At 41.5% G+C, this 27,973-nt stretch overlaps 1 protein-coding gene across 20 annotated transcripts in view; it reads right to left on the reverse strand.

Annotated features, from left to right (window-relative positions):
- Nucleotides 1-27,973, reverse strand: part of PTPN3 (protein tyrosine phosphatase non-receptor type 3) — a 753,142-nt gene that overhangs the window by 525,721 nt on the left and 199,448 nt on the right. For 16 of the 20 annotated variants that reach the window (XR_015878492.1, XR_015878493.1, XR_015878491.1 and 13 more), the window contains 2 exons: nt 6,726-6,833; nt 3,655-3,697 (listed from right to left, as the gene is read on the reverse strand). The exons of 1 other annotated variant lie outside the window; for it this stretch is intronic. Coding sequence is in view for 15 of the 19 variants with exons in the window: in XM_088473605.1 (XP_088329731.1) it covers nt 3,655-3,697; nt 6,726-6,833 (151 nt within the window). In the remaining 4 variants the exon portion in view is untranslated. Of the gene's footprint in view, nt 1-3,654; nt 3,698-6,725; nt 6,834-27,973 lie in introns of those variants that run through there. 3 more of the 20 variants (XM_088473611.1, XM_088473616.1, XM_088473615.1) reach the window with 2 other exon arrangements.

Below are 27,973 nucleotides of genomic sequence, written 5' to 3' on the forward strand. Positions count from 1 at the left end.
CCGGCTACCAATGGGTTGGTCGAACGTTTTAATAGCACCCTGAAACAAATGTTGAGGACTTTTGTGGAGTCCCAGGGAAGAGACTGGGAGAGGTTCCTGCCGCACCTCCTCTTTGCATACCGCGAGGTGCCGCAGGAATCAACTGGATTCTCACCCTTTGAACTCCTATATGGGCGTCACGTGCGAGGCCATCTAGATTTGATCAAGGAAGAGTGGGAAGGTAAGCTGGTCACTCCTGAATAGTCTGTGGTACACTATGTAGTACAGTTCAGGGAGAAGATGCAGTCTTTAATGGGAATGGCACAGAGCAACCTGAAGGCTGCACAAGCAAAACAAAAACTCTGGTATGACCGCAGCGCTAGGGAACGCATATTTGAGGTGGGGGATAAGGTTCTGATCCCTATGAGGCAGAACAAGCTACAGGCTGCCTGGGAAGGCCCCTACACCGTAGTGCAGCGCCTCCAGGATGTTAATTATGTAGTAGAAAAGGGGGATGGACGTAAGAGACAGAAGATGTACCACATCAATATGCTCAAAAAGTACCATGACAGAGGGACATGTGTGTTAGCTGTGTGTAGCTTGTCTGAGAGTGATCAGGAACCCGACCCCTTACTAGATCTGGCAGCTGATGCAAAAGAGGGGGGGTCACTTGCAGATGCCCACTACAGCACTGAGCTGTCTGAGATGCAGCTAGAACAGCTAGCTAATACCGTACAGCCCTTTCAGTCCCATTTCACAGGAAAGCCAGGAAAGACACACTTGGTTACACATCACGTAAACACAGGTAATCAGACCCCCCTCAGACAGCCAGCATCTCTTACTTCCCAAGAAGTGCTGGAGGCAATGAAAAGGGAAATTGATGAGATGCTGCAGCTAGGGGTGATACAAAGGTCTCACAGTTCATGGGCTGCCCCAGTGGTACTGGTCCCAAAAAATGTGGAGGTACAAGATTTTGTGTGGATTACCGGAGGTTAAATGATGCCACTGTATTTGATACCTATCCCATGCCCAGGATAGATGAACTACTAGATAAGCTTGCCCCGGCACGTTACATCACTATCATGGATCTCAGTAGGGTGTACTGGCAGATCCCGCTGTCACCTGAGGCCCGTGAGCGGTCCGCATTCATCACCCCATTTGGGCTGTTCGAATTTCTGGTCATGCCCTTTGGGATGAAGAATGCCCCTGCGTCCTTTCAGCGCCTGGTTAATGACCTGCTGGAAGGCCAGGAGGGATATGCAGTTGCCTACCTGGATGACATCGCAGTGTTCAGGCAGACCTGGGAGGAACACCTGATCCATCTGAATAGTGTGTTAGGCCGAATCACTGGGGCAGGTTTGACGATCAAACCCGAGAAGTGCCAGTTTGGCATGGGAGAGGTACAATATTTAGGGCACCGTGTAGGGGGAGGTACTCTCCGCCCAGAACTAGACAAAGTGGAGGCTATTGCTGCATGGCCTACCCCTAAGACTAAAAAACAAGTGATGTCCTTTCTAGGAACTGCAGGGTACTACCGAAAATTTGTACCCCACTACAGCACCCTAGCCAAGCCCTTAACAGACTTGACAAAAAAGAAGTTGCCACAGGTGGTCAATTGGACTGAGGACTGTGAGAGGGCCTTCCTAGCCCTAAAGTCTGCTTTAGCTCAGTCCCGTGTGCTGCAGGCCCCAGATTTCAAAAAGAGGTTAATTGTACAGACTGATGCCTCTAATTATGGTTTAGGTGCTGTGCTCAGTCAGGTCAATGAGCAGGGGGAAGAGCATCCTGTCATTTTCCTAAGTAAAAAACTGCTGCCCCGTGAAGTGGCCTATGCCACCATTGAAAAAGAGTGTTTGGCGATTGTATGGTCTCTCCAAAAACTGCAGCCATATCTGTATGGGAGAGACTTTACCATAATAACAGACCACAACCCACTCGTATGGCTTAATAGAGTCTCTGGGGATAATGGTAAACTTCTCCGATGGAGCCTTACCCTGCAACAATACACCTTCACCATCCAGCACAGAAAGGGTGCAGAGCACAGCAATGCTGATGGACTCTCCCGGCAGTGAAGAGGCAGACAGTGGTACACAGGTAAGGCTGTGACGTGTGTCTCAGTCCCTCCTGTGCCCATCTTCAGGGGGAGGTGTGGCGTTTATCTCAAGAATAATCGCCAGGAATGATGTCATGTAAATGTATATATATATATATATAAATGTGTGTATCAACATGGTTTCTAGGCAGTGTCCTGTATTTGACCTGTAGGAATACAAAGCTTGGAGGAGATTTGTCTTCCTGGAACCAGGCATCTAGATAACCATCTCTTCTCTCTACAGGCCATAAAGTTTGGGGAGAGATACATCCTTAATGCAGATGGTCAGACCTGGTCAAGCCAGGTCATGGGATATAAAATCCTTTAGAAGGGAGATGACAGGGATGTAGGGTATGTTACCTGCTTATTGGTTTCTAAAGACCCCTTCACACTGTTTCAAGACCCCCTACTTCCTATAGACAATATGGAAGGGTGTGGCCGATTTCTTAATGCCCAGTGTACAGCAATGAAAGAGTGAAAAACCCAAAGGTGGGGACTAGTGCAGCTGTGAGGGTATAACTATGCATCTCCCTCAGTGATAAGTGTTCTTGTGCCCAAGGAGAGTCCTGACGACTGGCCAGAATCCAATGCTCCTGTGTCTCCTTCACGACTGAGTCTAGATGTAAAGACTCTGGGTTCTTTTCATTTTTAATTCCTTTTACTTTCTGAAACCTATTTGTGATATATTTGTATTGTCCATATTTGTACTACCTTTTTCTGTAATCAATAACCTTGGAAATATTTTTTGGATTAAACATTCTTAATCCAGTGTATTCTCCGTGTTCTTGTTGAATTCATGAGCCTGTGAGGTCAAAGCTACGTACCTATATGTAAGTGAGTGTGCAAATTGAGATTTGAGCGGAGAACCTAACGACTCCCGTTAACTTCGTTGGTGGTGGCAGAACCGTGTTATAGTAACCGCACGTGCTGAGGTAACCATAAGTCACAGTTGGTGATTCTCAGATTGAGGTATCTGGAGAATCGGCCAACTGGTCGTGACAAATTGGTGGCAGCGGTGACTTGCAAACAGAAAAACACCTCCCCCATACTTGCAGACCCCCCAAAAGCCTATTTTGCTACTTTTTATGTTTGTACCCCATATTTGAACTTTTTGCCCCCATTTTCAAAGTCATTTTTTTGGGTGCTTCACACTTTTTTTTTTTTTTTTACGCAGTTATAGATTGGGGGAATGTCCCAAGGGTGCACAGTGGTTTCCGCACCCCAAAACCGCGATTCTGCACTTTTTTCTGCCTGCTATTCTTAGGCGAAACTTTTCCGCCTATTACAATGGATTGACTTTACGCGTACGCGATAAGTCTTTGCAATTCAATACGGTGATAAGTTTCCGCCTGGCGAAATGACGTCATCCGCTATACTTTTTCGCAAATTCTGACTTTTCGCGTCTAATTGAATATGGCCCTATATGTATGTAGCATCAAATGCCTTATAGATGGGTATAGTCTACAACCTATATTTCAAGTTGTTGCTTGTGCTAGATTGATATTAAAGTTGATAAATCCTTTTAAACCTGGAAATATGGACAATGGTGCACAGCAAATTATACTTCAATTTGTCAGACATACCTTTCAGTTGTTTTCGAATTGGTTTGCTGGGTTCCAGCCATCTCTGAAGCATAAGACACAGGCAAATAATTGAAGGTTAATATTAGTAATGGACACACACACAAAAAGTTTATTGACTAGCTATAGACACTGCACATTAACGCGTATGCAGAAGTATGATGGTACTTATAAGTTTCACCACACAGATAGATCTTTTCACAAAATTGACTATCCAGTGAACAGTGTATTTAAGCATTGCAACAGATCAAAATCCAAACCATTTGGCGGTGAAAGTTAATATGATGGGCTTCATCCAATTAGGTGCAAATTACTCGCACCCATGAGTAAGTGCGGCTGTATGCACCTACAGTAAATCTGGATTTACACATTTTTGTCCGCAGCTCCAGAAAATATGCAAGTCTGCGGTGAGATCAGCCCATGAGGGCGATGAATTGTCGTAACATTACCAGCGATTCTATGCCGTTGCAATGATAATTCACCCCTTCGCAGCTAATTGGTTCAGGCCCATAATCCAATTGCCACCATAAGGGGTATATTTACATAAATGTGGATTTTTAGAAGTAGAGATGTTGCCCATAGCTACCAATCAGATTCTAGCTATTATCTCCTAGGTGCTAGATACTGTAAATGTTAAGTAGAATCTAATTAGTTGCTATGGACAACATCTCCACTTCTAAAAACCAGCACTTTAGTAAATATACCCCTAAGTATCTAGGAGTTAACTGTACAAAAAATGAAGGAAGTGCAAAGTACTGAGAGTCATAAAATACCATGTTATATGATTTTAGCACACTTTTACCCCTCAAAAACATAATTGGCATTGGAATACTAATTGAACATGCATAGGTTTACCATATAATGCCTTTAATTCAAGACACATGTAAATAACACAGGTTCTGTTGCTGCTTAAACCAGGTAAAATGGAGACTTGAAATCAGCGAGTCATAGAATCTGTGCAAGTCATATACAGTATGTCCTGATTAAATGAAATGGCATACCTATACATGCACATTTGCGGGTATGAAGTGTCTTTAATATGTAACTATTTATGTACCCTGATCATTCCACTTGCTACCTCTTTGTAACTTCCCAATTGCTCTTGTGTTCTCTTTCTCACTGACCAGATTTATATTTTAATTAGTAAGTGTGGCCAGGTTTCCTACAAGGGTCCATTTCATAACTCATGGACATCATGGATAAATACATTTCTAATGCAGGGGGAGATGTATCAAGCCTTGGAGAAACAAAGAGGAGTAGTTTCCCAAATCACCAATTAGCTCTAACTTTCATTCATCTAGCACAGTCTTTGAAATTACAGTTAGGGGTAAATTTACTAAAGTGAGAGTTTTTAGAAGTGAGTTTAAAAGTGATGCTGCCCATAGTAACCAATTTTATAAAAATTTTATGTTGTATCCATGTTGTTTTTTATTGTATTTTTATGTCCATATTGGATGCACTGTTTAATCATATATTTATCACCATGCATTTGCACTTTAAATCGCCGTCAGGCGTCATAATGGAGCTGCACTATAATCATTCTTATGTTTTGCTTGTTCTGCATGGTCCCGTGGCTGTGTCCGATGTTACTTCCGGCGCGACGGAGACGCCACAGCCGAGGGACACAGAAGGCAGCTGTCAGCCGACGGGAAGGGACTTCAGCTGTATGCATTGGGAGATGGGGGTAATTGACACTTAATCTGTGTATATAACACTGTTTATACACTTGTTTAGTTATTGATGTTGTTCTGAGGAAGGGGATTCGGTCCCCGAAATGTTGACACAATAAAACACCCTATAATGGGGTTCACTTTTTAATTAAGAAGACTCTGAGTGCCGCCTCTTGTTTTATATATATATATATATATATATATATATATATATATATATACACACACACATACAGGTTGAGTCTCCCATATCTAAATGTTCCGAAATACGGAATGTTTTTAGCATGACTGAAGTAGTGAAAACTTTGCTTTCTGATGGATCAATGTAGACAAACTTTGCTTAAGGCACAAAATTATTAAAATATAGTATAAAATAACCTTCAGGCTGTGTGTATAAAGTATATATGAAACATAAATGAATTTCATATATGTTCAAACTTTTTTTGATGCACAAACTTATTAAAAATAGTGTATAAAATTACCTTCAGGCTGTGTGTATAAGGTGTATAAAAACATAAATGCATTCTGTGTTTAGATTTGGGTCCCATTCACAAGATATTTCATTATGGTATGCAAATATTCGAAAATACGGAATATTACGATATCCAAGCAAGACTCAACCTGTATATAACACTATGAAAATCTGGAAACAGTCAGTGGCTGTAACACTGTAACGTAGTGTTTAGCATGCAGATACACCCGCAGTTACACAAAGAATATAGGCGTGCTGCATAACATTTTAATCAGCAGTAGCAGTTTGTGCTATGTGTTTGCATCACTGTGCAAATACGCATTTGAATGTCATAAGACGTATGAAAAACGCTTGGCGCTACAGAGTCACATTGAGCTCCAGCGCTATGTGTGGCGCGACTTGTAGCGCATGGAGGATACATACTGTTTATTTGGGCACATCTGTATATATATATATATATATATATATAATTTGTGTGTATGATCAACATTACTTTGCCTAATATTTTCTGTTTTTGTGCGTGAATTTACAACACTTTTCTCTCCTACATTTCTGTATTTGTATAGTTTCATATATTATATGATAGATTGACAAACTGGTTTATGCACCAATAGATGCCCTGCCTATTTTGTCAGTACAACTCCTGATGGCAACTCTGGTAATGGATGATGTGCACCACACTGTGCTGCGAGATGCTGGGGGCTTCCCAGCAGCTCTCGGAGTATAGGGGAAAAACCTCAGTGTGACGAGGAAAGAGCGTGACATGCCCCCTAAGCAATACAAATCAGGAGGTGTGGCCTTGTTGACACAAGGCCATGCCTCCTTCCATGCGTACATAAGTGCCGTACCGAGTGTAAAGCACCCAGTGACGCCTCTGATTATCTTCTTCCTTAAAGTTAACCAATTTAAATCTTTTACTTAATTCCACTCACATGCAAATCTAATGAGTCTTCATTATGTTGTAATCCAAAATATTCTCTCTCTTTTACACTCAAGTGATGGAACACCAAGTCCAGCAATGTTTGGCCAATGTCTTGTTTCTAGGATCAAAATAAAGTTGGTTATTTAAAAAAAAAAATCTAAATAGTAATTTGTGCAAGTAAAACAAACACGAATCAATCTGTTTAAATGAAGATAATTCTATGGTCTACTTATAAAGGGTATACCCATTCAGAAATGGCTGTTTCCACATCGTTTGAGTGCCACTGCACTTTAACAAGTCTATTAAAAATGTTGCCTTTGTTAGCATAACTAATTTTGCAGACTGCTATCCCCATTAATATCTGAGCAGATTTATCAAACTCAAAAAGCTTAGCTTTTGAGAGCTTGACCCCATTAGTTATCTTAAAATGGTGTTAGCTCTAACTCTATAAAATAATTATTGCAGGAGAGGGATCTCCCTTCCCTAGCAGCTTCCATGCTCCCCTGTAGTCAGTTACTTCACTGTACACATACCCGTGGTCTCATGGGTATGCATGCAGTGCCAAAGCTTGCAGAGGATGTAGTCAGCATTGTGGCGCACAATGTCGGCGATCAGAATCTCGGCGCCAGAACCCCAATGGCTGCAATCTAGATGGTGAGTATCGGGGTTTAGGGGCGGCTTAGGGTAGTGAAATGGTTCGAATGCTTGCCTGCCTGCATCAAGATTACCACCTCCAGGATTCTGACTGCTGGCATCATCAGCGCAAGGATCATATATCCAACCCGCTTGCAGAGCTATACAGTAGCTAACACTTTGCTGCAAAAAAACTTTATCATGTCATGCTACTAGTAGAGCTGCAGTAAAGGCAAAGATTCTTGTAAACTAGTCCTGAAAAATCATTCTTTATCGCCACAATATGGAATGATATTTCATGGGGCCCCACTGCCACCAATGATTAATATACTCCTCTGCCTGATCAAAATTTATGAAACTACCAGCCTACTTCAGTGTTTATGTCTGATATTGCAGTACTTTCTATTTTCAAAATTATTGTTGAAAGTCTTCTATATGCTGTTTTATTATATTATTATTATTATTATTATTATTATTATTATTATTATTATTATTACTACTATTATTCTCATCATCCTTTAATTACATAGCACAACAAAAGGTCTGCAGCACCTTACCAAGTACAAACACAGAAACAATAAGTGAGGGAAGGAAGATCACATGAGAGAAGAGGACACTGCTCATGAGAGCTTATAGTCTAAAGGGGAGGAGCAGACAGACAGGGGTGACACAGAGGGGAGAGACAGAGAGCAAGGAGCATGGAGAAGTTTAATTCCATTATCATTCCAGACACCATAATGCATTGTAAGGTGTCCAGTATTGTAAACATAGATTCAAAGACGTCACTCCAATTAGGGCCCATATTCAATTTGAGGCGAAAAGCCGAGATCCGCAAAAAAGTATTGCCGATTGCGACTTTTTGACAGGCGGAAACTTATCTCCGTTATCAATTACAAACACGCGAAAACGCAATGCAATGTAATAGGCAAAAAAGATTCGCCTATGAATAGGTGGAGAGAAAAAGTGCCAAATCGCTATTTTGGGGTTCAAAGGTGGGAAAACCACTCAGCACTCTTGGGACAGGCCCCCAAAGGATAACTGCATAAAAAAAACTAAAAAAAATAGTGGAACACCCCAAAAATTACCTAGAAAAAGGGCCGAAAAAGTGTAAAGTGAAGGTACAAACTTAAGTCCAAGTGAAGAAATGCGTAGGGACGTGGCCTAGCGTGACCCATTCTGTGGTATAAGTCTACCGGAGCTACATGCTGCATCACCAGGAGACAATGTTTTAAAGCCATCTACACTCGCGGTGGTCTGACCGCCACCGTCGGTACGTCGCATATCACCTGTGATATTTGGAATAAATGTTTTTGATGTGGCGCACCCTTTGTTTGTATTCTAGATTTATCAACCTGTTGTGTGGATACGGAGAGCTTTGAAGAAAGGTGAGGACGCCAGCCCAATACATAAGGCAGTGCACACAGACCGGCATTGAGGGATTTGGAATTAACCGGGACTGTTTGTTTATACATTTTGATTTGCGCACCAATTGATTATCCATATATATATATATATATATATATATATAATATATGGACGGCACTCGTTATTCCAACTCATAGAAAAAAAGGCAGACTCTCACTCCAAAGTCACGGTCAACGTTTCAGAGATTTTAATCTCTTTTATCAAGACATAACAAATACAAACAACAAGAAACATTTCTAAAACACTCACCCAATGTGCATGTCTCCATCAGCGCGGCACCCCGTAGGTTTAATGACATCATCAAGCTGCATCACGGCCTCAGACATCCCAGCAACCACCGGGGATGCAACCCGATCATGTGACCCATCACCACGGTAACCAAGAAACAACCTACAGTGTGTGAATGTAATTACACACTATAAATTGGCAAAACCTTATTAATCAGCAGAGCAGCCACATAGAATCCTGGCCACACATAAAACCACATAAATATTATCAACAACATTACTCTCTGCAAATGAACAAAAATCGTATATAAATGAAGTATGTATTTAAAACATTTTTAACCCATAAGGAGAGCGTCCTAAGGTACAACAATAACCTGCGTAGAAACATGATGGTCACAGAATCAATTATAAACTGTACTATCAATCTTCTTAAGAGAAAATAGTGATCTTAATAATTTGCATATTCACAATAGCAGCTCAAGTGTATAAAAAGCACACAAATCGATAATCACTAAACTATCAATATAACCTAAAATCACAAGAAACAGGCTAATGGAAGTGTTTCCTTGAGGCCAGAGGGTTGAACTGTGTATATTTTGGATTCACCTTAGGAAGGGCACCGTTTAAATTTAAAGCTGCATTTGTGTGTTTTCTTGGGAGTGCCGAGTAATTGGTCAATCAACATTTTGGGATCCCTGTAACAAGTCTTACTGGAGGATTACAGTCTGTCAGCTAAGGCACCCAGATATCATCTTCTCACTTAAATATCTCATGACCATTCATCTATAACACATTTTTTGTGATACATTTTTGTGTGAATTATTTTATCCTCTGAAATGACAAATCTGACTGAAGACACTGCAACAGGAGGCTTCCATAACACTATTTTACCTTTGGGTGAAACACTGACTTTCTCATAGAGGCAGAATCCATTGTTTAAATCTAAACTTCAAGATACAGCAGGAGAGGAAGTTCCAGAGCAGTTATATGCACAACTTCTGAGGTTAAAGAAACGTGAAATTGACTTTTACCTGCATGGGGTAACTCTGTCGGACTATTACAGGGACAAAAAAATCCCTAGGGGATTTAGGATTAAAAACATCCCCACCATAGGAAGATGCAATCCTGATTTTTGCCACAAGTGGACTGCGGTTTTAAACAAATGTTCTTTCGATCTAATACTTTTAGTTGTCGCTGAGTCTGCAAGAGAATTTCAACAGTTAAAGAAAAAATGTAATCTTGTGAACAAACCCATCTCAATAAGTTACAGACTGACACCAGCTCTGAATGGATGAATAAACTTTTGGATCAAGTAAATAAGTATCGAGCTGACTTAATTAAATTCAAACAAGCAAAACTTGCTACAGTCAACAGGGATTATAATGAGTTCAAAGTATACAGCTAGGTCAATAATAGAGGCCCTAACATCAATAGACGTCCGCGACTCAGGGCTAATAAAAGATTCCCCTTAGAAACGGACTCATCTAGTGGAGGTGTTACATCTATTGATATAGAATGTGCAGGGAAAATGGCAGCTTCCACTTTGCGAAAAACCCCTTTAGGGGTAACAACCAGAAGCAGAGCAGATGGAACAAAAGGGGACGTACCCGTAGAGGGGGTCAATGGACGAGATCGTGGAAAACGAATATACAAAAAGAAGACCTAGTGTTCAACTTATCTAAAAGGTCGCTCACCCAGATGGAAGTGAATGTGTTAAACAAAGGATTATCTTTTGTACCTACAAGACATCCTAATAAATTGAATAACAAAATTGACCTTCATAGATTTAATAGAAGAGTCAAACTTAAGGAACATTTTGGAGTACAGAACACTCTTACAGATGTCATTCCGTCTTTCTATAAACCCTCCAATTTTGACCCTCCGTCTAACAACATGGTTTTGAAATATTTTACAAATTATATTAGTGAGATAATTGAGCAATCTGATTACTCTGCGACATCCACTATACCAAACTTATTGTTAGAAGAAAAACAGGCCCTCCAAAATCGGAGTCAGTATACTGACATAATTATAGGCCCCCGGATAAAGGCGGGGGTATAGTTGTTCAAGATTTGGAAGCTTATCGCACAGAAATGATGCGACAACTACCTGACCCAGAGGTATATGAACCATTACAACGTGATCCTACAGCTACATTGAAGAAGGAATTAGATGATATCCTCTTAAAGGCTGTCACTGAATCTTTGATCTCCATCAAATTAGCAAATATGCTTCGCTGTGATTTTCCTAAAATCCCGGTACTTTATACCATACCGAAATTACATACGGATGCAACAAGCCCACCGGGTCATCCAATTATAGCGGCCAGGGATTCACTTTATTATGCAGTTTCACAATTCCTGGACCATCTACTCCAGCCTGTAGTACAAAACCAGCCAACGATATTAAAGGACACAATGGGCCTGATTCAGACCCACTCGCGAGCGGCTGTCCGCTCGCAAGTGGGTCGATGTTATGGACTGAGCATGCGCACGATGGAGGGAGCTCCGTCGTGCACATGCGCCAGACGCGACGAGCGAAGGAAAGTCCTTCGCTCGTTGTGTCCGATCAAAGGGGGCGTGCTGTCAATGTTGATTGACAGCACGCCCCCTTTGGTGGGCGTGCCGGGGGCGTGCCTCCCTGACGGGGGCGTTCCCACGGGAACACCTCCCGTCAAAAGCCGGCCCACTGACATCACTAGTGATGTCAGTGGGAGTGATTTTGGCTCTGATAGAGCCAAAATCACTCTGGAGCTTGCGGTTGAAAACCTCAACCGCAGGCTCCGGCTCGCAAATTCGATGGTCGCGATGGTCTCGACCATCGCGACCATCACAATGCACGCTCGTATAGCCTGTGGGTGGTGACCCACAGCTATACGAGCGTCCAGGAGGACGCTCCATGAAAATGGAGCCCGGCCCTCATTCAGAGCGTGCGCTCTGCTCAGAGCGTACGGCTCTGAATGAGGGCCAATGTCCTTTACTTTGAAACTCCAAAGTTTGATGCCACTGATGGATCACAATTATGTGTTATGTACAGTTGACGTTGAAAGCCTGTACACAAGCATTCCCACAATAGGGGCTTAAATGCAATTCGCAGGATCCTCGCCAATAATCAGTTTTACACTGGCCCGGATATCAATTTAATTTTAACATTGCTTGAATTAACCTTAACAAGGAATTATTTTCTGTTTGACAATAACTTCTTCATTCAGAAATCGGGATGTGCCGTGGGGTCCTGCGTGGCACCGTGCTTCGCCAATCTATTTATGGTGGAAATTGAGGTTTTATTTTTTTCAAAATAATGACATCGCTAAGCACATTATTGGTTATGGTTGCTATATCGATGACATTTTTTTCCTGTGGTCTGGTAGCAAACAGAGCATCCAAGAAACGATGGAGTCCATTAATTTGAAAGATCCATCAATTAAATTCACCTACCAATGTAGCCGCAAGATGATTCACTTTTTAGATGTAGCAGTGTCACTGTCTGATACCAACTCACTACAAACTTCCATTCATACCAAAAAAACAGGCAGAAATACACTACTGTTGGCCAATAGCCAACATCCACCATCCTTGAAACGGGGCTTGCCATTTTCACAATTCCTTAGCATATTCCGCATTTGTAGTGATTCTCAGGATGCCAGTGATCAAATGGATTTAATATCCTTAAAATTCCTTGCAAGAGGATATCATCCTCGGTTACTAAAATCAGCCAAAGAAAGAGTTCTGGCATTGTCAAGAGCAAATTGCCTAAAATCCAGTATTAAGAAAAAACAAGATGATCGTATTATCTGGGTTTAAGATTTTTCTAAAATGAATGTCAGCAATACCATGAAAGCCAGACAACTGTGGCCAATGGTCACGAATGACCCTCAAGTACCAGCATTAAGAAATCTCACAATCATGCCAGCATACAGAAGGGGTAAAAATATCAAGGACCTAGTGGTACGTAACGATATTGCACCACTAAAAAGTACGAGTTCATCCCATTTCCTAACTCACAAACCGGGGAACTACAAATGTTTGGGGTGCATTACTTGCAGTTCCCTGGAAATTGGGGACTCCTTTGCCCACCCATATTCAGGCAAAAGATTTTCAATCAAATATCCTTTAACTTGTTCAAGCAAATTTGTTGTTTATATTATCAGATGCGCCTGTTATACGTCAGGAAGACGACCCGTCAATTCATGGAACGGATGGCACTTCACAAATCGGCCATCCGTGCAGCTATAGATGGAAAGGACTGCGACCAACCAGTCGCCAGACATTTCCGGGATTTCAAACATGGATTATCAACAATCAAGTACAAAATGATTGATCATGTGCCCATATAATGTAGGGGTGGAAATCGTGGCCAGTTACTCATACAGCGAGAGTCAAAGTGGATTCACATGGTTAAATACAGTTCAACCCTCTGGCCTCAATGAAACACTTCCATTAGCCTGTTTCTTGTGATTTGGGGTTATATTGATAGTTTAGTGATTATAGATTTGTGTGCTTTTTATACACTTGAGCTGCTATTGTGAATATGCTAATTATTAAGATCACTATTTTCCTCTTAAGAAGATTGATAGTACAGTTTATAATTGATTCTGTGACCATCATGTTTCTACGCAGATTATTGTTGTACCTTAGGACGCTCTCCTTATGGATTAAAAATGTTTTAAATAAATACTTCATTTATATACGATTTTTGTTCATTTGCAGAGAGTTATGTTGTTGATAATATTTATGTGGTTTTATGTGTGGCCAGGATTCTATGTGGCTGCTCTGCTGATTAATAAGGTTTTGCCAATTTATAGTGTGTCATTATATTCACACACTGTAGGTTGTTTCTTGGTTACCATGGTGATGGATCACATGATCGGGTCGCGTCCCCGGTGGTTGCTGGGATGTCTGAGGCCGTGATGTGGCTTGATGACGTCATTGAACATACGGGGTGCCGCGCTGATGGAGACATGCACATTGGGTGAGTGTTTTATAAATGTTTCTTGTTGTTTGTATTTGTTATGTCTTGATAAAAGAGATTAAAATCTCTGAAACATTGACTGTGACATTGGAGTGGGAGTCTTCGTTTCTTCTACGAGTTGGAATAACAAGTGCCGTCCATATATTATATTTTGGATTCACCTTAGAAAAGGCACCGTTTAAAGCTGCATTTGTGTGTTTTCTTGGGAGTGCCGAATAATTTTAACATATATCTTTTATACAGTTAACCAATTTAAATAGGTGCCATTAATACAAGTAACGAGTGGAAAATAGATGAGCTTCCTAAAAAAGAAGTAACAGGTCTGTGAAAGCCAGAATTCTTGCTGGTTGGTAGGTGTCCAAATATTTATTTTCTGCAAGAATATACAAATAAATTGGTTAAAAATCATACAATGTGATTTCCGGAATTTTTGTTCTGATTCTGCCTCTCACAGTTGAAGTGTACCTATGATGGAAATTACAGACATCTCTCTCCTTTTAAAGTGCAACAACTTGCACAATCGGTGGCTGTCCAAATACTTTTTTGCCCCACTAAATATATATATATTCCAGTCAGTCCTGCACTCACATCTCCATCCTATTCACCAGTGGGTGCTCACCAAGAACCTTATGCAGATTCCAATATTATACAATGGGTATCCAATTTCTTGGCAGGTGGCACTCTCCAGTCAAATTCAATTTTTATAATAATAAATTTATTGTACATCCATTGACGTGTTAAATCCAGCCTTTCATTAGGTCGACGTTTCGGTTCTTAATCAGAACCATTCTCAAGACAAATTGTAATGGCTAATAGAGAACAACAGTCATTAATTTAATATCGGCAGAGCGGAGCGCATTCAACGCTCCACTGATGGCCGACATCAGACGCACTGACATTAGTGCACATATAGCATTGGGGAATGATTTCCCGGAGATACATAGACGCCTGTTTAGGTAGATCACCTGTATGAATGGAACGCAATCAGCATTCCACGCAGTATTCACACCAGACATATGTGGTTGCATTTCCGCTGTTGGTGGGTATTTAATCTAGGCTAGCGGCACTGCAGTTGCTAGCTGTACACGCTGCTTTGAAGACATTTTTTTCCCCTATCTCAGGTATGTGAGATTTGGTTATATTTTCTCTCTATGACAGGATTAAGCAACTTCTTGTAGAAGTTTACATGGGCATTGTTATCGCTGGACCAGTCTCTTGTATTTTATGGCAGCTGGAGTGCCATTTATTTTCAGTCTTTCCGTGCATGTATATATCATTGTGACGATTATATGTCAGTTGTACACATTTATTAACCCATCGCTATGCATATTTGTGGATTGTAGCAGGTGTTTTTCATTTGATAATTAATATGTTATTGTGTTAAGTTTTTTTATATCATTATTAGGGTATTTTATCCTCTAGATAATTAATATGTAATTCTGTTAGATTGTAATGATATTAAAATTGAACCTCTATATACCCCTGCCTGTACCTTCTAAAATCCTACCTATAAACCTCTAAGGATGACGCTTAATTTGCGTACGCAGTCATACAGTAAATAGAGACTCCAGACTTAGAACATGTGGTTCCAAAGCACAAAGTATTATTCAAGTAAAAAGTACAGTCAGTTACACGCTATTGATCCAGACACAATTTAGACACAAAGGAATTATACAGACCCCAAGTACAGTATACATACGCATGCACTCTGGACCTGATCCCGGCATTCAGAAAGAAAACCTCCGTCAATCAGCATTCAGCAAGAAGACTAAAGACCCAGTGTTTGAGCACACATGTTTATACCCCCAGAGAATAGACAGGACAATAGAGAAGTTTCTTGCTTATGCCATTGGTTCCCATGGGGGAAGCATCTGTTACAGAGCGTTTAACAGGCTGGTTCAAATAGACTCAACCCAGCCTCCAACAACTGGGGGTCTCTGCCCTCCCGCCCCCTAACAGTTGTTCATATAATATACACTTTGTTGCCTGAAGTCTCTGCGGTCCACAAGTCGAGAATGCATGATGCGATCTCCACACAGATAATACCGGAATTCTGTTGAAAGAGTACGCATCAATACGAAACCAAACACGGCTTTCTTAGCATGTATAAAACCTTAGTTATCAAATATCTTTATTTCACAACATTTATACTAACTGAAAAAACTTAAATCTTATACTTTAAAGCTTATTAAACCTTTTATGTGGATATGTAATGTGTGAGTATGCGGGGTGTGATGTAAAGACGCTAGTTAACTTGGGGCAGATGCGTGCGCATTAAGCTAACAACCAGCGTTTTCATACAGGATTTTATGCATTCGCTAATATGCGATTAGTTACCAGCGTAACTGTGCGTATTAATGTGTGTATGAGAAATGGTGAAAGATGCAATCGCATGTTGCTAATAGTAATATCGCCACATGTACTAAAGTGTAAGTTTATCTAAAATGGGGCTTAGGCGGCCATTCGCAAAATGGCGTCTTGCGTTCTCATTTCCAAAATGGCGTCTTGCGGCCAGTCGCAAGATGGCGTCGCTGCAATTTAATTTTAAACTGATCTTGTCTCAGCCAATTATCCAGCTTTGACAGTAGGAATTTTAACTTAGGCTTACATTTACATATTATTTAGGGTTATTATGGGATGGCACAAGGTGGTTCTTAATCCATCAATAATGTGTCTCTGAGTGGGGACATAAAACTACTATTATACACACACCGCGGATCTTTGAAGATCATGTGAAAGGTGTGGGGATGCACCAGTCTTATAAAAGCAGTCTTGAAGGGGAATTAAGACTTTACATTAACCGAGGTGTTTTAAAAATAACATTTCAATAATACATTCTATGCATGTCTAAATATAATACATTAAATGATGGTATTTCCTAGCTCAGGGTTGTAACGGAGTTCTGTATTTACCTCGGCATTCATACTGGCCACCATCATGATTTCATTCTTTCATTTTACTCTATTTTTACATTTTCCACACTTCAGCACAATAGGAACACGTCAGACACATATGCCAATTATTATGATGACAATCAGTATAAGTATTAAGAATTTGCCTATGCTGGCGATCACTTCCTGGACCCATTCTCCTAGACCTGAGAACCATTTCACTGGGTTCAGCCATGAAACCCATCCTTCTATCTTTTCCCCTACTTCAGCCACTGAAGCGTTATGGTTCTTGCGAAATTCCCACTTTAGCTGCAGAATTTCATCCATCTTCCGGTCTATCACCTCCTTAGGGTTGCTGGTATCATTGGTGACATAGGTGCAACATTTTACTCCAAATTGGGTGGCTAATGTTACGCAATACCCTCCAGTAACAGCAGTTAAATAATTCAACACTAGCCTGTGTTGCACCAGCTCTTTCTTGTACGCTTGCAATTCTCTCCCTGTATACCTGAATGTGTCATCGTACATCTCGGTGATATTATCTATCAATTTAGCAAGTTCCTGAATATATCTAAAATTTAGTGTTCCCCGAGCGATCCTGGTGGGATCCAGTGCCACTAAAACTTGAAAGCCAGTTGTCTCACTGATTAACTGAGTGGCTTTATGCACATCACCAGGTATCATGTTTCTTTTGCCTCTGTGTTCATATTGCGTGTGAAGATATGGTGATGGTGTGTTTTTATGTATACCAAGCATTTCAACATGTGTGAGGGTCATAACTTCTGGAAGTATTCTTCTCAAATAACATAACAATTACAATACTAAGATTGGTCAGACACTCCCCTGATTGGTATAGCACTCCTCCTCCTGACTCCACTCCATCAGCTCTGCCATCAGCTCACATTTCCTTTATCGGTCCCCCATCACAGAAACTGGGTGTCCCCAAACAGATCATCACGACAGAAACTTCTGGAAGAAAGAACTAGGATGACCACGGCAGACCACTCTATTGCTGGAAGCACTGCTCTACACATTTCTTTAGCTCAGATATCTCACCGTCACCTCTTAAATCCTTCCGGCACAAGCTCGCAATCGACAGGTCCACGTTATCGGCCTTGTCTCTGCCTTGTATCTCCACCGGTTGGTTAACCTCCCTATAGTGAGTGGAATGGACCCACGTATCTTCCTCGGCCACCCTTTGAGGATGTTGTATCATCAGATACGGACCTTTCCACCGATCAGTCAAACAACCTGAGCTAAAAAAAATTTTGGATCATAACAAATTCTCCAGATTTGACATCATGACAGGTTGCATTAGACATGTTAGTTAATAACACTTTCAATTTCGGTTATTCTCATTCATCTTCGTGAGACCCTGCACAGTAACCTCATTATCATATTTTCACATGAGGCTACCTGTTTGAACAGTATCTCAAAGGGGGGCAAATAAAGGAAAAGACAGTCTGGGATAATCTTAGTGTTGTTACCCATCACCTTACACATGTTCTTGGAAACGTCACCTGTAAAATAAGTCCCCTTATAATTTTTAATAATTTTAGGGATATAGTATCTGCATACAGGTTCCTGCAATTGAATCTTGTTTTTAATAGCTACTGCTCTAAATAATGCCTGGGCCACTGGGTTGGATAGTATTCCGAGTAGTCGACCTTAGCCTGGCATGGCTGCCGTTTATCCTTAGCAACCTTGTGTCCTATGAGTGGGAGATAAAGCACAACAGTTTAATATCATTTAAACATGACCTAAAATACAACAATAAATCGGCCACATTTTACATTAGAACAGATCCACTGATAGGTTGAAAAGATTGCAAACAGTCATATAAGGCCTGGGAGAAGATATTGGGGTTACCTATGAACCCATGGGAAACCCGTGTTCATGTGTGGTGTTCTTTACATTGCAGTACTTACTTATGTGTCCCACTTGGTGACAGTTAAAACATAATTTTGAACGGGGTGGATGAAAAGATTGTTGTGGGAGTTGAGCAAGAGGAAAAGATGGTGGGTATGTGAAGGATAAGGGTATTGTGGGAGGTATGAAGTTTGTGGGTAGTATGAGGCCTGTGGTTGTGTATGATATGTGGGGTAAGGATGTGTTTGCTGTGGTGTGGGATTGGTGAGGACGTGTAATTGTTCAGGTGCAGGTGTGTGTGTGGGTGCAGGTGTGTGTGTGGGTGCAGGTGTGTCGGTTGGCTGCGATGTTATTGTCATTCCTTCCAGAGCTTGGATACTGACAGCCAGTAGTTTTTCGCTCTGGGTCTCTCTCTTCTTTGTGATATTTTTATCATGTTCTATGCCAGACTCTATGAGGTTATCTATTGTGATTCCCCTCCAGCCAGGTTGTGAGGTCTGAACCCGAGTTTTTAAGTCGTCTATCAGACCGTCCATGAGTACCGTGACTATCATTCCCCTGTGGTGAGTGCCATCTTTAATATCTGCTATCCCAGTGTACTGGGTGGCCTGCAGAGCCCGATTGCAATAATCCTCTGCAGATTCACTCTACTTTTGCTTAATTGTGAAAATTTTGTTCCAGTTAACTACTACTGGAAAATATACACCCAATTGAGTTACAATGCGGGAAATGTTACCTTGGTTTACTTGTTCTGTTAAGGGAACATCACCATCCAATACACAATCCATGATAAATTTTGTCACGTTGGTATTGCGTGGCAGACAGGCCCTTAACACCACATGCCAATCTTTATTAGTTGGCTCATGAGAACTACCCAAATTTCTCAAAAATCTTTGACATTTGGCTAGTTCCTTTTTGGGATCGGGGAAATCATTTATGATGGAATTTAGTTCTGCTCTTGTCCAAGGACAATGCATTACCACTTCCCTCGTGGGCACTACACCGTTCGCATCTGCATTTCCATTCGGAATAGTTATCGTCCGAATGGGATGCAGACCGGTAGCGTTGCTACCTCTGACCTGGTTACTTGGCTGGGGGTTTGATCTGCTGCTGCTACGTATGGTATGAACAACTTCCTCTACGGGTGCAGAGGGTGTTAACACTTCCTTTGCTGTTACCGATGGAGATGGCGGCACCACCCGTGATTGTGGTGATGCAGCATCTATCATTTGCACAGCATGGGAAATGGCAGACATTACAATAGGTTCATCATCCACATCATAAACATTTTCTTTATGGTTACTTAAGAGAGGGTACAAATTGCTTGTTACATTTTTATGGGTATTTTTGGTAACTGTACTTGCACCTCCGTCCACATAAGGTGGGGGAGGTGAGCGTGAACTGCTGGCAATACTCTCCACAACGCTACCTTGCCGAACGTACGAGCCATTTTGCGGCTCACCCGTATTGCAATTCAGCTTCGCGGATGTATTTTCTGGCAATGCGCTCGCGACGCTAGTTTGCGTCGCTTGCACATTTTTAAGCCACGCATCCCCTTCATGCTGCCACAATTTTAAACATTCACCATATTTGACCTTTTTCTCTCGGGAGCGCATCAAACTGGTGTGATCCCGGACATTATCTAATACATCCTTATCAAAACTACCAATTCTGGGAAACGGTCTAACACTCTTCATCGTCATTTTAAACCATACATCACAATACCTTATTGCATAAGTACCATACTTAGTATGCATAATACGACGGGCCGATCCAATCGGAGCTTTCATTAGCAGCACATCATTGTCTAACATCTCTACTGTTTGCATGGCTCCCATTCTGAGACAAAATCCTACGCTTTTCAATAAAGATTTAAACTGGTGAAAGACAATCAAGAAACTTTCACTTACCTGTGGACGATATTAACAGGATGCGCCCAGACACCTGGATAAGATTTGAAAAAGGCAACTTCCACACCCGGATAAGATTTAGTAAGGCAACTTCCACACCTATGGAAGTTTATATGTCGACCACTTCCACGCACCTCTCTACAACAAAGACAACATGTACACCTGCTACTGTGTATAGAACGGTAAAGCTACTTACCGAGCGGCTAGACTAACCCTTGCACCTAGCCCTTAAGGATCATACGATACACTTAACTTTGTTCAACAAATATTCACTGTTACACACTTTTTTCCTGCGCAGAAAAATACACGTTAACCCAGATATTGATATCAATTGAAAAAGGTAAACCTCAACGGCTTTGTTTAAACACGTGGCAGCAAAACCGGAAGTACGTATACACTATTGTGCGACCAGCCTCATACACAATAATGCGACTACCACACAACCGTATAATGACTGTTTAGCTGCGTACGCAAAAGTGCGTCTTTTAGTGTGCGCAAAACTGCGACTCAGCCGCATACCCAATACTGCAGCACCCTTTTAAACGTTAGGTTCTATCAACAAAGGAAAACAAACTTTTTCCTCTCTTGTCCCTGGATTCTAGTCAGCTTCCTTTGCTCACAAGAAAACGGATAGCGATTTTTCAGCACAAAGCGGTTGCAGGAAAACCCTGCATGTGGCCACTCCACCCTTTGCTGAAATATCGATAGCCATATGTGCCGTGTGAGTAGGTTAGTGACTTCACTTGATGAGCCCCCATCTGATGATATTAAAATTGAACCTCTATATACCCCTGCCTGTACCTTCTAAAATCCTACCTATAAACCTCTAAGGATGACGCTTAATTTGCGCATGCAGTCATACAGTAAATAGAGACTCCAGACTTAGAACATGTGGTTCCAAAGCACAAAGTATTATTCAAGTAAAAAGTAGTCAGTTACAAGCTATTGATCCAGACACAATTTAGACGCAAAGGAATTATACAGACCCCAAGTACAGTATACATACGCATGCACTCTGGACCTGATCCCGGCATTCAGAAAGAAAACCTCCGTCAATCAGCATTCAGCAAGAAGACTAAAGACCCAGTGTTTGAGCACACGTTTGTACCCCCCTCAGAATAGACAGGACAATAGAGAAGTTTCTTGCTTATGCCATTGGTTCCCATGGGGGAAGCATCTATTACAGAGCGTTTAACAGGCTGGTTCAAATAGACTCAACCCAGCCTCCAACAACTGGGGGTCTCTGCCCTCCCGCCCCCTAACAGTTGTTCATATAATATACACTTTGTTGCCTGAAGTCTCTGTGGTCCACAAGTCGAGAATGCATGATGCGATCTCCACACCGATAGTACCGGAATTCTGTTGAAAGAGTACGCATCAGTATGAACCCAAACACGGCTTTCTTAGCATGTATAAAACCTTAGTTATCAAATATCTTTATTTCACAACATTTATACTAACTGAACCAACTTAAATCTTATACTTTAAAGCTTATTAAACCTGTTATGTGGATATGTAATGTATGAGTATGCGGGGTGTGATGTAAAGACGCTAGTTAACTTGGGGCAGATGCATGCGCATGAAGCTAACAACCAGCGTTTTCATACAGGATCTTATGCATTCGCTAATATGCGATTAGTTACCAGCGTAATTGTGTGTATTAATGTGTGTATGAGAAATGGTGAAAGATGCAATCGCATGTTGCTAATAGTAATATCGCCACATGTACTAAAGTGTAAGTTTATCTAAAATGGCGCTTAGGCGGCCATTTGCAAAATGGCGTCTTGCGATCTCATTTACAAAATGGCATCTTGCGGCCAGTCGCAAGATGGCATTGCTGCGATTTAATTTTAAACTGATCTTGTCTCAGCCAATTATCCAGCTTCAACAATTGTTACATTATTCACTGGGTCGTTTCTGCCATGTGACTATTGTTAATAATTCTCTAGTTGATCACCTTTGATTATTGCACCACTAAGGTTGTCTGCTGTTTTGATATTTAAATGAATACTTTTTCAAAACTTGTTTCACTGGTAGAATGTTATTATGTTTGTTATTAAACAGTGTATCCATATTCTTGTATACATTCAGTGCTGTTATCTTTGAATAGCGGCTTTATGAGGAGTATATGTTTACTCCAGTCTGTAGTTATATTTTATGTAATTTTTGTGTGCATTTGGAGCCTTTCAGACATTCTTATCTTTTCTTCTTTTCCTAGAAACAATGTGAATATGACTGTTGTTCTCGATTAGCCATTACAATTGGTCTTGAGAATGGTTCTGATTAAGAACCGAAACGTCAACCTAATCAAAGGCTGGATTTAACATATGTCAGACCTGATTAAAGTGATTAAAGGCTGGATTTAACACGTCAATGGATGTACAATAAATTCATTATGATAAAAATTAAATTTGACTGGAGACTGCCTCCTTCCAAGAAATTGGATACCCTTTGGAAAGATTTATATATATATATATATATATATATATATAAAGACTTCCTTTTAGTATATATATATTTACATTGACTTATTTATTTTATTTTATTCTTTTATTTATTTATATATATATATATTTGCTATAATTTTAGGCATACATAGTTTTTTAATTGGTGCACTTATAGGATCTGTAATGAATTGTCTCGTCAAAAATACTGTATATAAAAATGTATCAATCTTTATTGTTGCCATCTTAAAATAATTTGTTCAAAACAACACAGGCGAAATATAGGTTAAATTGATAGATAATGCTTAAAGATTAGAATGTGAGGAGAAAAAATAATATAGAAGCTATTAAAAAAATTCCCTTTTGGCCGCTGGTAGGTTTAGATCATTAGTCTGCCGACTGATTTTTATCCTGTTTATTCAAGAATATGTTTCTATTTACAGGATCAAATGAATCACTACAAAGCATTAATTATCACTATCGGTTTTAGTGTGTTCATATATTAATAATTGATTAATGGCTGGGTGATTGTGCTCATACGGGTTGAAGGGTTACAGTATGATGATAGTTGTTTATTGATATTGTCAGTTGTAACCATTACTTCAAGTCCTGAACTGACAAAAAGTCACATTTTTCCATGTGCCCATCTGTGTGAGTATTTCAATTCTGCCGTTCTGATAATTCTGGCTTTCACTCACACACAGTATTACATGCACTAAAGGTCTCACAAATCCTAAAAGTGCACCAATGAAAACTCTGCTTTTTTCTTCTCTCTATGAATAATTCTATGTATATAACTCAGAGTTAAAGGTGGCACCTCATAATAAATAACTATAAATGACTAGAAACAAAATAATTTATATAATACATGATTAGGACTGAAGCAAGGATTAAATCCTTGTCTTGTCATAAGAGATAATCACCAACATTAATAGAACCTGGTGCGGGATGATATTTTTGTGTACGATAATTTTAGGCATATTTATTGTATTGATTACACTTAATTTATAGCACTTTCTGGAACCACACACCTTATGTACCCCAAATAGCTTTACTAGGGCTATTTTGGGGCATGTACATTGATCCCCAATGTTAGTGCATTTTTAGTGGGTGTCAAGCTGATTTCCCCAATTCTGACAGCACTTTTTGCCTGGCTTGCATTTGTCAGGTTGCGTTTTCGCGTCTTTTGGAATTAAATAGGGCGAATCGCAGAGACGCGCGTGATCATTTTCTGCGGCTAAAATAAGCGATGTAGGTGAAAAGTGCGGCAGGCGAAAGAGTATCGCGGGTGTGAAACTAATTGAATACGGGCCTAGGTGTGTGTTTGCAAAAGTGAGTTTGTTTCATGAAACTCATACATACATACATACATCGAAGGAATGTGCACACCAGAGAAATGCGAGATCTAATTAGAAATGTCAATTTGCAAGGGTGCGCAACTTTTCTACAAAATGCAACCTGTCAGAAGTGCATAAAAGAGTGGAGAAACCATCCTGGACCCCAAATAATTGACAACTGAGATAGCAGGGCCATATAGAAGGCTGTCAATGGCCATTTAGAAAATATTAGAGGTTTGCAAAAGGTATGAAAAGTGTAATTTTGAAAAATTATAGCAAGTAAGTGTTTTAAAGCAAATTAAAGTCTTTCCAGCAATCATATGTACAGAACACCATCTGTATAGTCACTTTTCAGTGTTTTTTCATACAAGTTTGTAAAAAACTGAAATAAACACTTAGGGCGGCATTTAATAGAGATCGAGTTTGCTGGAGGTGCGGGATGCCGGCTGATATTGATCGTTTTTTTAAAGTTGCAGTCATTTACTAGGCAAACTCGAACTGGTTTTGCCTTATAAATTATTGCAACTTTAAAAAAACGATCAAGATCAGCCGGCATCTCGCACCTCCAGCAACTCGATCTCTATTACATGCCGCCCTTATTCGTGAAAGCCCTCTCCTGCCAATACAATACCTTCACATACCTATCCTACATCATTTAACTAGTTATTGAGCTGTTTAGAGAAATTCACCTGAAAACTTACATGCTTTTACTAGCCAAATTATGCTATTTAAACCCCTCCAAGGGTCAAATGTGTCTGATTATACATTGGGTGGGAAATACCAGTGGTCCTGCACTGTGAATCGACATTTTTACCTTAAAATAAATATTTTCCCTATCTTTCACCTGCTCAGGAGGGTGAGCACCAAAAATCATAAGTTTCCTCTGAACAGTTAATGCGAGTTTGGAAATGGATTGCAATGCGAGTTCGCAGTGAGAATGGCTCACATGACCAAACTCACATCTAATTGGATTGACCCCTAAATGCTGATTTAATGTTTTATTTTCTATGTGATATGATACTTTTATCTGTAAATACAAAATATGTAGGATAAATATAACTGTTTTATCAGTGAGGACCAGCAGCGGCTCCAGTCCTCTTACCTGAGGGGGGCTGCTGCTCATACTTGCCGACATTCAACTCCCTCCTTCCGGGAGGGAGCTGAATGCCAGCATTGTGTGGGGGGCGTGGCCGGGCTATGATGGCGTTTTGGGGGTGGGGCCGGGGGCGTGACCGCACGATCGTGACATCGTGGCCCCGCCCCCTCTTCACAATGCCGGAAAAAAGGCATTGTGAAGCAGGGGGCGGAGCCACGATGACGCAATTCAGCACGAATCGCGTCATCGGGCCCCCCGGCAGCAGGGGTTTTTGCTAGTAGTCTGGACGGGTAGGCAGCAGCCGGGAGGCTTGCCTGCCTTTCCGGGGGGTCGGGAGCGGCACCCGATATTCGGGAGGCTCCCGACCAAACCGGGAGGGTAGGCAAGCCTGCTGCTGCTGCTGGTCCGGCCGTGGCCGGTCAGGTCCCAGCACCTGCGCAATAGATCTGTCAGGCACCTGGACCAGTGCATGTGCATGAGTGGCGGTGGTACCGCGCAAGACACAAAATTCTGGGGGCAGCATTCACTGCAGCCCAGAGAAGCCGTGTAGGGCTGCCTGAAAGGCAGAGCAGCGGCTGCCACTGGAAGCCGCTCTCTGCTAATCACAGCCCAGACTGGCAGTCCAAGGGGGAGGAGACACCTTCCCCTGGGGCTGTCTGTCCTGTGCGTGACTGGCATGAAGCGCTTCCAATGGGAAGCCACCTCCAGTCACAGTGTAGCCAGTGCAGTCACGGACTGCACTGGCCCACTGAAGTGCAGAATTTCCCGGGGGGGGTCTGCAGCCTCACAGCCCCTAGGTAAAATTCGCCACTGTTAGGATACATATCTTTATTACAGCTGGGAGGAGGAGACAAAGGGCCTGATTCAGCAAGTAAATGCAGTTGCTAATATGCGCTCAGTTCAACTGCGATAGTATGCTAATCCAATCGCAATGCCGCTGCTGCACTACATAAGGATGCCCACCTTACCTTACGCATGTCTGTAATGTTTAGCAAGACTGTGAAAACATCGGTACAATTGAATACCATCGCAGCCTCACGCACACTTACACAAGCTCTAACCTTACTCAGGAATTGCTAACTTCAATGCACACTATGAGGCGTCGGGCTGCACAGAGCAGTGCAGTGGATAATTTATGCACGCCCCTGCAATGGCGTTCAAACGCACTGGTATGCCTGCGTTCGGCCGACCCCCCCCCATTACCACCCACAAATGACACTTCCTGTCAATCACTCTGCAATGGGTCTGCGTAGTGACTGCGATAATGGTCCCGATCACAGTAGCTGGTTTGCTCACGCGCACTGTGATGTATACGACTGTGCAGTACGCAACAATCGACCGATTGCATACGTATTAACAACTGTGGGCCTGATTCAGACCCACTCGCGAGCGGCTGTCCGCTCGCAAGTGGGTCGATGGTGTGCACTGAGCATGCGCACGACGGAGGGAGCTCGGTCGTACGCATGCGCGAGATGCGACGAGCGAAGGACTTTCCTTCGCTCGTTGTGTCTGATCAAAGGGGGCGTGCTGTCGATGTTGATTGACAGCACGCCCCCTTTGGTGGGCGTGCCGGGGGCGTGCCTCCCAGACGGGGGCGTTCCCAAGGGAACGCCTACCGTCAGAAGCCGGCCCACTGACATCACTAGTGATGTCAGTGGGAGTGATTTTGGCTCTGATAGAGCCAAAATCACTCCGAGCCTTGCAGTTGAGAAACTCAACCGCAGGCTCCGGCTCGCAGTGGCGATGGTCGCGATGGTCAAGACCATCGCGACCATCATCCTGCACGCTCGTATAGGCTGTGGGTGGTGACCCACAGCTATACGAGCGTCCAGGAGGACGCTCCATAATTATGGAGGCCGGCCCTCATTCAGAGCGTGCGCTCTGCTCAGAGCGTCCGGCTCTGAATGAGGGCCTGTGTTCCTTGCTGAATCAGGCCCAAAGACAATTTAGGTGCTGTTATTTAGGCCAACAAAATTATTTAAACTACAATGATTGAAATAAATACATTACACATTTTTATATTTGAGAGAGGCTTTCCTGTGCAATTAGCAAAACTGCTCGGGTCTCGCGCCCAGGACCCCAGTGGTTCAGAAGAAGTTACCCCTGTCACTGCTAGCATTCCCATAATGTTCCAAGACACTCATGCTGGTGTTTCAAAGTAAACTTGGTAGATCTCTATTAAAAATGGGCATCCTCTTTAAAGAATAGCATAAAGTCTGTTTTAGAAACTATTGTTTCACCCAAGCAAGAGTACATTTACTATTCCACTTATTAATTCAACAAGAATAATGTTACATACTGTATATTTATTGACAGACTATTTATATTCAAAGCTTGAATTAAGTTAAATCTATTATTTAAAAAAAAATAATTATTCAGGTTTATTATGTTGTTGACCAACTGACAGATTACTTACATAAAATCAAAAACTAGAACATTTTCAAAACATATGAAA

This window comes from Taudactylus pleione, unplaced genomic scaffold (genome assembly GCF_031769625.1).
Source record: "Taudactylus pleione unplaced genomic scaffold, aTauple2 ptg000137l, whole genome shotgun sequence".
In the NCBI taxonomy this organism is placed as follows: domain Eukaryota; kingdom Metazoa; phylum Chordata; class Amphibia; order Anura; family Myobatrachidae; genus Taudactylus; species Taudactylus pleione.